At 41.4% G+C, this 14,603-nt stretch overlaps 1 protein-coding gene across 4 annotated transcripts in view; it reads left to right on the forward strand.

Moving 5' to 3' along the window:
• The first annotated feature begins 713 nt into the window (after positions 1–713).
• The window catches only part of pde10a (phosphodiesterase 10A), a 455,060-nt gene continuing 441,170 nt past the window's right edge, over positions 714–14,603 (forward strand). For 3 of the 4 annotated variants that reach the window (XM_080200357.1, XM_080200352.1, XM_080200353.1), the window contains exon 1: positions 714–968. In XM_080200357.1, the coding sequence (XP_080056483.1) occupies positions 893–968 (76 nt within the window). In that variant the 5' untranslated portion in view covers positions 714–892. The remainder of the gene's footprint in view (positions 969–14,603) is intronic. The other variant, XM_080200356.1, reaches the window with a different exon arrangement.

The raw sequence follows: 14,603 nt of genomic DNA on the forward strand, positions 1-14,603 counted from the left end.
GGAATGAATGAATGAGGGAGTGAGTGAGGCGTGAGTGAGTGCATGACTGACGGAGTGACTGAGGGGTGTGAGTGACGAGTGAGGGCTGAGTGAGTGAGCGATTGAGCAAGGAGTGTGAGGGGTGAGTGAGAGGTGATTGAGTGAGGAGTGATTGAGTGAGTGAGGGGCGAGTGAGTGAATGAGGGGTGATTGAGTGGAGGGGCGATTGAGTGAGGGGTGATTGCGTCAGCGGTGACTGAGTGAGTGAATGAAGGGTGAGTGAATGAGGGATGGGTGAGTGAGTAAGTGAGGGATGGATGAGTGAGTGAGGGCTGAGTGAGTGAATAAGAGGAGTGAGTGAGGAGTGAATGAGTGAGTGAGGGCTGAGTGAGGGGTGAATGAGTGAGTGAGGAGTGAGTGGCACTCACATCCCCCTGCCCACAGGAGGAAAGTGGCAGCAGACTTTTACGCAAAAGACTATTTGGAAGTAATCTTGGGCACACGTGATGCATGAGCTGGGATCCGCACTAACAGTGTTCCCTCCTCCTCCTCTGTTCCTGGGAAAGACGCGAGAGTCTTTTCATCCCGTTCACAACACCATGAAGTTTCAGGACAAGAGGTGAGAAGGGAAAGACAAGAGCTCCCTCCCGGGGGCTGAGCAGCGAGCCCTCCGGTGGAAGGTGCACGCTGTGGGAAGGGAAGGAGAGAGGATCGCACTGGCTCGGTCACTGAGCTCCAGCCCTGGGCCATTTCTCTGGGACTCGCTGCCTCCTCCTGCTCGGCACCAAGCCTCTGACAATCCCTGTCCAATCTCCACTCGCACCTCGGCCAGCCACTGCTCAAGAATAGGGAGAACATCAAATAAAGCAACGCGCACACTCTCACACACATAATAGCTGGAAACATCTCTCCGATGTCGAAAAAACGAAAAACTCTTGAAGGATCTCCGGTCCCAGAGACCTCGCCATCTTTCAGCGCGAATGATCAAGGTAAGGGTGCTCTCCACAAGGTGCATTTGTAAATAGCCAGTGAGTGCCAATGCTGTAAGCTGTGCACAGGAATGTGTCTGTGCCTTGATGCCAATGAGTGATGTGAGCATGGAGATGCTCCAAGCTTTGTGCAACTTCATGGGGCAGAGCGGTCACACCTTCAGTCTCAAACTGATCATTATCATCGATTAATGTACAAGGGAAAGGCTATGTGACCAATAACCTCGTAGAGACCAGGCATTGTTCTGAACATCTATTCTACGCCCTTTCGTGTTGGGTTTTGTGGGTTTACTGGCACCTGACGTCAATTGCCCAGATTGCATCATTGAGTAGGGAAAGTAGCACTGGAACGAAGGCTGGATTTCCCAGAGGGATCAGTCTTCAGAGCCCACTGTCTCGATTCTACTTATAAAATGGAATGTGCAGCATTAAATAAAGGTTTAAAAATATACTCATGAAATAGGTTTTGTTTCCATCCTGATTATTTTTGACTACAAGAAGGTAAGCCATTTTAAGCAGAACGTTTCCACCCAACACAGTCACGTAAGGAGACCATGGTGCGTTTTGCACAATTTTATTCAGCAGCTCCATGCCTTCAATCAAAAGGGGGAATTTGAATTACAGATTGAATTATGTGTCACTGGAACCTACATGAATAGTAAAAAAAATCTAAAATCAAAGCTTAGAAAATAAACTACACTCCCATGTGAGATTGGAAATTAATTGATTGGAAAGTCACCATTTTCTAACCTTTTTTTTAGATCCACTCTATCCAATAGGTTAAATAATTGGGCCTACTCTGTGTAACAATCCTTTAGGTGCAAATACAGAATTCACCTGCTATTATAACTTTAGGAAGAAATGTCATTGATTTTTACAGTGCTGCAAGATTCTGACAAGGCCCTTGTGGCAGTGTATGTTTTGACTGCATGTTTGCTCGTCTGTTTAGGGATACTTTAATTTAATTTCTTTTTGATGTATTCATTAATGGAAACACAGCAATCAAGGATGTAGTTCACTCCGTGTGTTATTTAGTGAGTCTGTGACCATCAGTTCAATGGTGCTTTAAGTCAGCACCATTTCAGATTCTGAAAACATGAGGCATCATTTTGTAATGTGTCAGAATTAAGCAGAAAACAACAGGAACCCAAGACCTTCTTAATTCAGTGATTTTGGTGTATTCTCTCTCTCCCTTTAATTAAGAAACGTTTTGCTGGCAAGTGCAGTATTTTGACATATGGACATTCTGCTTTTGTAATATCAAATAAGGAATGGTATGTTTTGTTACTCTGGATATCTTGTACTGTAATGCACCCACATGTTGTCACACCAATGATAGTCACATCTTCTGGTATCTGCCTCTTTGTAAATGAAGCATTCCTTATAGCTGGTAGCAATGTATCGACAGTCTTGAATTAATTTCAGGAAAAGTGAGAAAGCTATGTTTTTACATGCAAGTCCCAAAATAGAAAAGCAACATGTCTATTTTCTTTTGTAGTTCTTCCCTCCAACTCAATTTTATTTTTATAGGATACACAATATATTCTTAATTGATTTTTGAGAATAAGTTGAAGCTACCTGTAAGTTGGATGGATGACAAAAATGATGAACAATGATAGGTGATAAACAATGGAATATGATAGCAGAGATGGATAAACAGAGAACACATCCAGAATGTTTACCAATATCTCTGTGCAAAATACCAGGTTCATTGACTTTCCAAAAAAATGCAAAAAAAGTATTAAACATCTGGAATATGATTTTGTGAGCTGCTGCCTGAGTCAAATATATCAGCTGAGATTGAGTGGGCAAGTGACATATGACTAGGCCTCTGGCAATACTGTTCTCAATTCATCACAAAAGCCAGATAGGAAGGGTCAGCAATACACACTGATTTGTTTTTCATTTGTTTTTCACCATGACTTCCACTCAATACTTATCTACAATGACAGGGCTGAAATCGGAAGCAGTACACTGCTGGGGGTCATAGTGGCAACTACTTGGCTTGCTGGTATTGCATATCTGAAACCACCATATTCCTGCTTATATGGATTAAAGAATAATCTATGGTAGGAGGTTACAAGATGGAAACATGTTGCTTAAAGTGGTGTTGAAATTGCTCACTAACCTTGTGTGATTATGGTGATACCAATTCAGACACGCAGACTGATTTTAAGAGATTAAAACTTTGCATAAACTCACATCATACAGGTTAATGTATTTCATGTGCTTATTTCCCTCATAAATGTCTGTCATTATTTAGTGACATAGGAAGTAAAGCATCTACAATGATCAAAAATACTTACGCTTGCCTTTTGTCTTATAATTTTACAAATAAATGCACAAAAAATTGGAATACTCATGTATGTGCAACAGGGTATTGAAGCCATATGTCCACTGACAGTCTACAACTTTTTATTTGGCAGTCAGAAATAAAATATCTACATCTGCATTCACAATTAGTCACATGACTAGTGGCTAATGTAATGTATTGGACAACACTAGCTTAAAGCATGTTGCTTAAATACTCTTCCTCCAAGCTTGTCCCAGCCACGTTTGCCTGTCCACCTTCGATGTTATTGTCCTGCAGTAACACATTTGAAATACAGCCCAGTAATTACTGTTGGTTATGTATCTTGAATGATTAACATACCCATACGGTATTCCTTTTTCTGCTTTTTTAACACTGATGTTAATCTATTTTAAATGTCACCTCTAAAAAAAAATTAAACATTATTATGCTATCACTGCCAACTACCAATTTGTGGCTTCTTTCACCTCTGTTACATCTTTTTAATAAAAATGTAAACAAAATCATCAGCCATTTTACTTGCCAACTTTTATGGGATCTTTTGAGTTCTTTGTAATTCTAGTATTGTCTTCCTTTTGTACTGGCAATATTCACCCAGTGGACTTGTCTTCAGTCTCTCTGAACTGTGGATAGTCTGTTTGAACAGTTATTGACCTTGGATCCAGGAGATAGTGGTTTTGTGTTCATTTTAAGCTAAAGTTTTTCTTTAAGCTGCTTATTTTTCTGTTAAATCAGGGTGTTACATTATAGGCATGAAAAGGCCTTGGCCTGGATTTCTTTTGAAATTTTGGGGCAGTAAACAGAAGAGGATGGATTTTTCTTCTTCTGAACAAAAGCTGCAGCTCAAGTCTCCTCTCAAAAACTTACCATTTCCCTTGAAGGCCCATTGCAAGGCTAATGCATTAAATTGGATGAAAGGGACATGGTTAATCCTTCCACCCTGATCACTTTTTTTTACTTTAAACTTGTCTAAATAGGAAAAATATCTGATACTAATAATTTCCCTTATGGGATCAGTGGTTCTAAGAATTGCAACAACTAAATAGTGTCCTCAACCTAATAAAACCTCTCCAGGTGCTTCACAGTTGCATTATCAGATGAAGTTTGACACTGAACCATAGAGACATATTAGGCCAAGTGGTCAAAAGCTTGTAATTTTTAAGGAGACCAAGACAGAGAGGTTTATGAACTGAATTTCTGAACTTGGGACCTAGGCAGCTGAAGATTCAGAGGGAATGGAGTTGTGGCAGGGATAAAGGTTACTGCTGTGGTCTTGCCAATGTTTAATTGGAGGAAATATCTGCTAATCCAAAATTGGATGTCAGACAAGCAGTGAGATAACTCTGGGGCAAGTTCGAGAAAGGTGTTTGAGATAATGATGGGTGATCTGTGACCTATCTCCATAAACCATCCTTTGCTCCCTATTCATCAATGCCTTTAATTACAGAAATCTATATTTAATAGTGCCAGTCCAAAGGAAGTCTATACTCAGTTTTATTGAATATTAATGGTCTGTAGGAACAGTTACATTTCTTTGAGGTGAATATTTCTACTAGAATTACAAAGAACTCAAAAGATTCCATAAAGGTTGGCAAGTAAAATAATAATCATGGCTGATCTATAATGTATCTCTATGTAACAGTCGATATCTCTCAATAGCTTTAATTAACAGAAAACTCAGTTTAAAAGTTGTAATTTGCTGACGAGAATTCCAAACTTCTCCCACCCTTTGTGTGTAGAAAAACTTCCAAATTGCACTCCTTAGAGGTCAAGCTCTAATGTCTAGAACAATGTATTTCAAAGTAAGGGTTGCGACCCATGGGTGCATCGTGTTGAAATGTTGAAAAAATTGAGGCAGGAATAAACAGGCCAGCACACCCTGTACATGCACTTGGCAGCAAGCTTTCTGTATGTACGTGCACTTGGTGCACATTCACTTAGCATCAATTTTCCTTCCCTTCCTGGTAAGCTGATTGTAGACATGAACCATTTTGTTAGATGAAAGAAAAGGCCAGAGATATCAATAATCAATAAACTTAATGGCCAGAATCTCACATCTGAATCTGCTGGAAAGAATGCTACCTGCTCCTTTGAGTCCACGACAGGACAGAGCACTACTAATGTTGGACTAGATTCTAGAATATGCCCCCTAATCCAAGACTCCTCAAGCAACATTCTCCCTAACCATTCTAACTCTAATCGTTAATATCTTGAACATTTCGAACAAATCACCACTTCACCTCTTAAATTCCAGGGAATACAATCCAATTTTAATAATCTCTCCTCATAATATAACTTTTTGTGTCCAGGTATCATTATGATAAATCTACTTACACTTTCTCCAAGGCCAATATATCCTTCCTGAGGTGTAGTGCCCAGAACAGCACACATTCCTCCAAGTGTGATTTAATCAAGTCTTTGTATAGCTGAAGCATGGGACTGAATCTTGCAGGGAAATTGTGGTCTCACCAAAGTCAATGAACTTTTGAATAAATCATCACATTTTCCGGTCCCATCATAGCCGTGACAAAGCCGAGAAATTTCACCCATGATTTCTATCCACTTGTATTCTAATTGTCTAGATATAAAGGCCAGGCCTCCATTAGCCTTTTTGATTATTTTCTGTGTCTGTTCATGACGTTTTAAGAAAGTGTATCTGGACCCTCAAGTTTCTTTGGGCCATTTCACCACTTAGAAAGTATCCCATTCTATCCTTCTTGTGTCCTTTGTGGATGACCTCACACTTGCTTATATTGAAATCTACTTGCCATAGTTTTATCTATTGACTTAATTTATCAATATATCTTTATAATTTTATGCTTCCATGTTCACTGTTTACATTACTGCCTATCTTTACATTATCAGAAGATTAGACTATGCGGCTTTCAATCCCAGCATGAAAGTCATTAATAAATACAGTTAATAGATGAGTACAAACCCATAAAGGACAGCACAAGTCATGATCTACCAATTATGTATCTCTCTATTATCTCTTTTCTTTGGCTACTCAGCCAATTTCCTAACCAGACCAATAATTTGCCTTCAATTCCACAAGCTTCATCAATATCTAATGGTCTCTAATGCAATACCTTCTGGAGGTCCATCTAAATGATATCCAAAGACATTCCCCTGTACTTTAATCACTTCTTCAAAAATTCAGTCTGATTCATCAGGCAAATACATATTGATTCTCTTGATCAGCTGAAAAAATTTAAGGGATCCAGTTACCCTACCCTTAATGGTAGACTCTAGTCATTTCCCAACAACAGATGTTAGGCTAACTGGACTATCATTTCCTGTTTTCTCTCTCTACTTTCCTGAAATAGTGGAGCAGCAAGGGCATTATTCCAACCTAAACGAATGGTTCCCAAATCACATGAACTCTGAAAGATTATAGTTCAAGCATGTGCAATGTTTTCACCTACATCCTTTAAAATCATAGATCGTAGAATTCTTGGGATTTGTCACATTTATAGTCATGATTTTTTGAATTGCAATTATTTTGCTGACATTAACTTGAGTGAGTGCCTGACTATGATTCTATATTAGTTTCCTTGTATGTCTGGCATGTTAACCCCTTCCTTTACTTAAAGTACTGTCACAAAACACAGTCCAGGATGTCTGCCATTTCTGTTCTTCTATTGGTAATATCACTGGTATCAGTTTCTCTGGGAGCCACATTGCTGTTGATCCCCTTTTTAATATAATTGTAATAAATGTTTTTATTGTAACTCTTCATACCTGTTTGTCACCCTTTACTCTTTTTATCATTATCAGTTGCCAGCATCTGTGCTTTTTTTTGCATTTTTGTGTAAGTTTCAGTTGTTTCTTACTTCTTCAGTTGTCTATGGTTGTCATTTCAAGTGGGACTCTTATTCCTCAAGGATCTTTCCTGGTTCTGCATCAGAATAAATTCTCTTTTGACCTCCCACTGATTTTCTGTCATTTTCCTCATTTACAGACTTCCCAGTTTGTGTCATCTCTGTCTTATCCCATTGAAGTCAGCCTTACCTAAATCTAGAATCTTAACTGTTCTGTATTCCTCCCTTTCAAATACTATGTTGAATGTGATCACATTATGATGACTATTAAATAAATGCCACACACTATTAACCCTTATTAAATCAGGTTTATTACTCATTGCTTAATCTAAATTGGCTGTCCTTGTTGGCTCCAGGATATATTCCCTCAGAACACTATCCTGGACACAGTACGTCTACCTTTTGCCATGTGTAACTCTGCTTATCCTAATCAAGGTATTCAACTCAGTCAATTTTTGCCATGTGCTTGTCTAATTTCTGTATTTATACAATCTATCACTTCACAGCTGCCTCCGATACACAGCAACCATTACAATCTTCAATTATTTTCTCTTTCTTAACTCTAAACATAAGTAGCACATAGACTAGCTGTGGGATATTATGGTCTTGAAGTTGGTAACGGAGTTTCCTGTTGAATGACCCCTCACCACTGGGAAAACCACATCAGGGGTGTGCCACCGGTACGACTGGAAGATCCCACTGACATGAACAGCCGAAAAATTCCAGCTTAAGTCTCCATTGTCCGCTTAACTCTGATTATTTCCTCTCTTGCCATTATGAACTAATCCTTAATTGCTTAGGCTACTGCCCCTTTGCCATTTTCCTTATTTTTCCTAGATATAACCTGGCATGATTTGCTCAGCCATGTCATACACTGCAAGATGAATGTGTGCCCACATTTCAGTTATTTGTTCCTTGATACTCAATCTGTTTGTATAAAGAACTTAACCTGTGTGTCTGCTGTAATATTTTACTCCCATTATTTATTACTCTGTCCTGGTTTATTAACCTTTCTTTTTTTATTTTCCCCTTTACCTATGTATCTAAAGCAAAAAGTCTGATTTAGGCGGCCATGTTGTGTGTTAGTACTGATGATTGTTGTTTCTCCACCTGCATAGCAAGATTTTTGCTACTTTGAGGATTGAGTAGGTTTTTTGTCACTGTTTTTACTGAGCCTGAGCATTTCATCTGATGTTTTGAGCAGGTTTGGGTTAGAGGCTTGGAAAGTATCAGTTCCTGAAGATATCCCTTCCTGACATTCATGCACCAAGATCTACAAACCTAGAAGGCCTCATTTAAGCCTCCCTATAACAACTGATGCTTCAAAAGATCCTTCCAATTCCAAAAGCAAGAACGAAATCCCAATTCTACATAGTCAAGCTGCATTTATTTGAAACAAGAACATTCAGCTGGAGTTACCAAAGAGCAGCATGATGGCAGAGTGGTTAGTACCACTGCCTCACAGCTCCAGGGTCTTGGGTTTGATTCACGGCTCAGGTAACTATGCAGAGCTTGCACGTTCTGTCCCTGTCTGAGTAGGTATCCTCTGGTTTCCTCCCACAGTCCGAAAGACCTGCTGATTAGATGCATTGGCCATGCTAAATTCTCCCTCAGTGTATCTGAACAGGTGCTGGAGTATGGCGACTTGGGGATTTTCACAGTAACTTCATTGCAGTGTTAATGAGACCCCTACTTGTGACACATTAATAATCTTTAACTTTAAGAGCAAAAGAACTACAAAACTGATAACAGAACTTAATTCTTAAGTTTACAGAACCAAAGCAATAAATGGATTTGTTATATAATTTAGAAGAATGTGATTCCTCCTAGTTATGTATTGACTGATGGCTATCACCAAGAGAATAGTCATGAGATGTCATACTGGTGGATTGCAGTAAAACATAATGCAGGTTTATTAAGAAGGTTTTACTTATTCTGGGCCTAGGATGGAAGAACCACAAAAACCTATTGTTTAGATTACTACAGGTCATGTGAAGTTACACCAGAAGGGATGCAACCACTTTAAATACATAACATCCCTCCCCTTTACCTCTTTAGTCCCCAAATGGCAACTTTTCCCAATGTTTCAATAACAAAGCCAAATAAACTGTAGATACAGTACTTTGTAGTAATATTTCCTATAAAGCCTCTTAGGCAGACATCTATTTCTTTTGGGCTGTACTCAATGCTCTGGAATTCGGCTACTTGAGATCTATGAACTATCTTCACTTTCTTCTTTTGGAAAATCTACAGTGTCAATTTCCATTGGTGGTGAGGATTCTTCAGAAACAGCACCTGAATTTGTCTCTGTTGTTAGTCTTTGTTCAGATGTATTGCTGCTCAGCATTTCTGATGTAAATACTTCTGGTAAAGCTTCAGTGATTTTATTTCTTGAGGATAATATCTGTCCAGTATGACATCGTGAAAAGTCTGACAACACCAGGTTTTAGTCCAACCTATTTATTTGGTAATATACTCACAAGCTTTCGGGTTGGTCCCTTCGTCAGGTGAATGGAGAGTTCTGGCCTCAGACAGAGCATATAAAGCACAGACAGTTTAGAGATTACTGATTAGAATGCGAATCCTTACACCTAACCTGCTGTTCAAGACCTGAAGTGGCTGATAATGTGAGTGGAAGGAGCACTGATCACAGTTTAAAGAGATGTGTATTGTCTCCAGACAGTACAGTAAGTGAGGTTTTGCAAACCCAGGCAAGTCACGGGGGTTACAGATAGTGCGACATGAACCCAAGATCCCTGTTGAGACCGTCCTCATGTGTGCGGAACTTGGCTATCAATCTCTGTTCAGCGACTCTGCGCTGCCGTGTGTCGTGAAGGCCGCCTTGGAGAATGCTTACCCGAAGGTCAGAGGCTGAATGCCCGTGACCACTGAAGTGTTCGCCAACAGGAAGGGAACAGTCTTGCCTGGTGACTGTCGAGCGATGTTCATTCATCCGTTGTCGTAGCGTCTGCATGGTCTCCCCAATGTACCATGCTTCGGGACATCCTTTCTTGCAACGTATCAGGTAGACAATGTTGGCCGAGTTGCAAGAGTATTTACCATGTACCTGGTGGATGGTATTCTCACGTGTGATGATGGTATCCATGTCGATGATCCGGCATGTCTTGCAGAGGTTGCTGTGGCAGGGTTGTGTGGTATTGTGGTCACTGTTCTCCTGAAGGCTGGGTAGTTTGCTGCGAACAATGGTCTGTTTGAGGTTGTGTGGTTGTCTGAAAGCAAGAAGTGGGGGTGTGGGGATAGCCCTGGCGAGATGTTCGTCTTCATCAATGATATGTTGAAGACTCCGGAGAAGATGTCGTAGCTTCTCCGCTCCGGGGAAGTACTGGACGACGAAGGGTACTCTGTCCACTGTGTCCCGCGTTTGCCTTCTGAGAAGATCGGTGCGGTTTTTCGCTGTGGCGCATCGGAACTGCCGATCTATGAGTCGAGCACCATATCCTGTTCTTATGAGGGCATCTTTCAGGGTCTGGAGGTGTCTGTCACGATCCTCCTCATCTGAGCAAATCCTGTGTATACGGAGGGCTTGTCCATAGGGAATGGCTTCTTTAACGTGTTTAGGGTGGAAACTGGAGAAGTGGAGCATTGTGAGATTGTCTGTGGGCTTGCGGTACAGTGAGGTGCTGAGGTGACCGTCCTTAATGGAGATGCGTGTGTCCAAGAATGCAACTGATTCTGGGGAATAGTCCATGGTGAGTCTGATGGTGGGGTGGAATTTGTTGATATCATCATATAGTTGTTTCAGTGATTGTTCACCATGAGGCCAAAGGAAGAAAATGTCATCGATGTATCTAGTGTACAGCATCGGTTGAAGATTCTGTGCAGTGAAGAAGTCTTGTTCGAACCTGTGCATGAAGATGTTGGCATATTGAGGTGCAAATTTGGTCCCCATGGCTGTTCCATGTGTCTGGATGAAAAACTGGTTGTTGAAGGTGAAGACATTGTGGTCCAGGATAAAGCGGATGAGTTGTAAAATTGCATCTGGAAACTGGCAGTTGTCAGCATTGAGTACTGAGGCAGTCGCAGCAATGCCATCGTTGTGGGGGATGTTGGTGTAGAGTGCTGAGACATCCATTGTGACGAGGAGTGTCCCTGGTTCAACTGCTCCATGTGTGCTGAGTTTCAGTAGGAAGTCCGTAGTGTCGCGACAAAAGCTGGGGGTGCTTTGTACAATGGGTTTCAGGATGCCCTCGACATCCTGAAACCCATTGTACAAAGCACCCCCAGCTTTTGTCACGACACTACGGACTTCCTACTAAAACTCAGCACACACGGAGCAGTTGAACCAGGGACACTCCTCGTCACAATGGATGTCTCAGCACTCTACACCAACATCCCCCACAACGATGGCATTGCTGCGACTGCCTCAGTACTCAGTGCTGACAACTGCCAGTTTCCAGATGCAATTTTACAACTCATCCGCTTTATCCTGGACCACAATGTCTTCACCTTCAACAACCAGTTTTTCATCCAGACACATGGAACAGCCATGGGGACCAAATTTGCACCTCAATATGCCAACATCTTCATGCACAGGTTCGAACAAGACTTCTTCACTGCACAGAATCTCCAACCGATGCTGTACACTAGATACATCGATGACATTTTCTTCCTTTGGCCTCATGGTGAACAATCACTGAAACAACTATATGATGATATCAACAAATTCCACCCCACCATCAGACTCACCATGGACTATTCCCCAGAATCAGTTGCATTCTTGGACACACGCATCTCCATTAAGGACGGTCACCTCAGCACCTCACTGTACCGCAAGCCCACAGACAATCTCACAATGCTCCACTTCTCCAGTTTCCACCCTAAACATGTTAAAGAAGCCATTCCCTATGGACAAGCCCTCCGTATACACAGGATTTGCTCAGATGAGGAGGATCGTGACAGACACCTCCAGACCCTGAAAGATGCCCTCATAAGAACAGGATATGGTGCTCGACTCATAGATCGGCAGTTCCGATGCGCCACAGCGAAAAACCGCACCGATCTTCTCAGAAGGCAAACGCGGGACACAGTGGACAGAGTACCCTTCGTCGTCCAGTACTTCCCCGGAGCGGAGAAGCTACGACATCTTCTCCGGAGTCTTCAACATATCATTGATGAAGACGAACATCTCGCCAGGGCTATCCCCACACCCCCACTTCTTGCTTTCAGACAACCACACAACCTCAAACAGACCATTGTTCGCAGCAAACTACCCAGCCTTCAGGAGAACAGTGACCACAATACCTCACAACCCTGCCACAGCAACCTCTGCAAGACATGCCGGATCATCGACATGGATACCATCATCACACATGAGAATACCATCCACCAGGTACATGGTAAATACTCTTGCAACTCGGCCAACATTGTCTACCTGATACGTTGCAAGAAAGGATGTCCCGAAGCATGGTACATTGGGGAGACCATGCAGACGCTACGACAACGGATGAATGAACATCGCTCGACAGTCACCAGGCAAGACTGTTCCCTTCCTGTTGGCGAACACTTCAGTGGTCACGGGCATTCAGCCTCTGACCTTCGGGTAAGCATTCTCCAAGGCGGCCTTCACGACACACGGCAGCGCAGAGTCGCTGAACAGAGATTGATAGCCAAGTTCCGCACGCATGAGGACGGTCTCAACAGGGATCTTGGGTTCATGTCGCACTATCTGTAACCCCCGTGACTTGCCTGGGTTTGCAAAACCTCACTTACTGTACTGTCTGGAGACAATACACATCTCTTTAAACTGTGATCAGTGCTCCTTCCACTCACATTATCAGCCACTTCAGGTCTTGAACAGCAGGTTAGGTGTAAGGATTCGCATTCTAATCAGTAATCTCTAAACTGTCTGTGCTTTATATGCTCTGTCTGAGGCCAGAACTCTCCATTCACCTGACGAAGGGACCAACCCGAAAGCTTGTGAGTATATTATCAAATAAATAGGTTGGACTAAAACCTGGTGTTGTCAGACTTTTCACTGTGTTTACGCCAGTCCAACGCCGGCATACCCACATCATGATAGTATGACATCACCAAACTCCCTCAACATCTGACTGTATGGTGTAAGATATTGGACCTGTTTTGGCCTAGGGTAGGTACCCATTTTTCATTGGTAATATAACTTCTTGCTAGTTCTCGTTCTCCTTGAGTAAATTCTCTCTTTTTAGAGATTTGGTCTCTCCTAGCAATCTGTGCTTTTTGTTGGTGTTCGACAATTTCTGAAGTACCAGGTGGTATCAAAAGATCAAACTTTGTTTGAACTTCCTTTTCAAAAGCAGCATCATTGGTGAACTTAGTGTCTCTGCATGTGCAGTGTTCCTATAGGATAACAAGAAATTATTTACTTATCTTGACAATGTCCCTTGGTCCTTTGATTGCCTTTAGTGAGTGTTTTAGTGACTGTACAAATCATTTCGCTAATCTATTTGTTGCTGGATGGTACAGAGCTGACTTGATGTGTCGAATACCATTTTCTTTCAAGTCGTCTTTGTACTCCTTTGAAGTTAATTGTTTCCCATTGTCACTTACTATATGTTCAGATTTACCAAATCTAGCAAGTATTTCATTCCAATTTTCAATAGACTTCTGATGTCATAGAATTCATGATCACTGTTTCCAGCCATTTAGAATGTGCATCTACCAATGTTAGGAATATGTATCCCTCCCGTGTAATACATGTGCATCCTCTTCCATGACGGCCATTCCCATACAAGTAAGGGTTGTAGCAGAGGAGTGTTCTTTTGTTTTGCACAGGGCTGACAGTGCCCCACTTTCTCTTTGATTTGTGTTCACCAAAAATAACTGTGCCAGTTTTTCCTTCATTCTTACCACACCTGGATGAACCTCATGTAGCTGTTCAAGAATTCTTCCATGCAAGCACAAGGAAAAATCATTTGGATTCCCCATAGTCAAATTTCACTGTAGACTGTCAACTCAAGCCCCTTTGTGATACAAATTTTAGATCTGGGTTTTTATGTACTTCCATCATTGTCCTTTTAGGACCATTTCATAACCTTCCCCATCACCGGATCAGTTTTTGTGTATCTCTGAACTTGAGATGAAGACACACGTGCACAATCCACTTATGAGAAATATAGGATGTCAACAATAGTTTCTTCAGGTTCTTGTTTGATTTGTAACCACAATCTTGACAAAGCACCAGCATTCACATGTTGCTCTGATTGATGATATTTAATATTGTAGGTGTGTGTCGATAATATCAAAGACCATCTCTGTAATCTACTAGCAGCTAAAGAAGGAATATTTTTATACAGCCCGAAGATTGTTGTTGAGAGTCTATGGTCTGACAAAAGTGTAAAATGATGCCCATAAATATGGCATGAAATCTTTTTACTCCAAATCTGATACTCAAAGCTTCTTTTTCTAGCTGAGTGTAATTCATTTCTGTGCTAGCAAGTGTTCGTGAAGCAAAGACCATCGGTCGCTCTTCCTCTAAGGGCATTATGTATGAGACAATTGCACCTA

This window comes from Carcharhinus amblyrhynchos, chromosome 12, assembly GCF_965287045.1.
Source record: "Carcharhinus amblyrhynchos chromosome 12, sCarAmb.v2.hapA, whole genome shotgun sequence".
Lineage (NCBI taxonomy): Eukaryota > Metazoa > Chordata > Chondrichthyes > Carcharhiniformes > Carcharhinidae > Carcharhinus > Carcharhinus amblyrhynchos.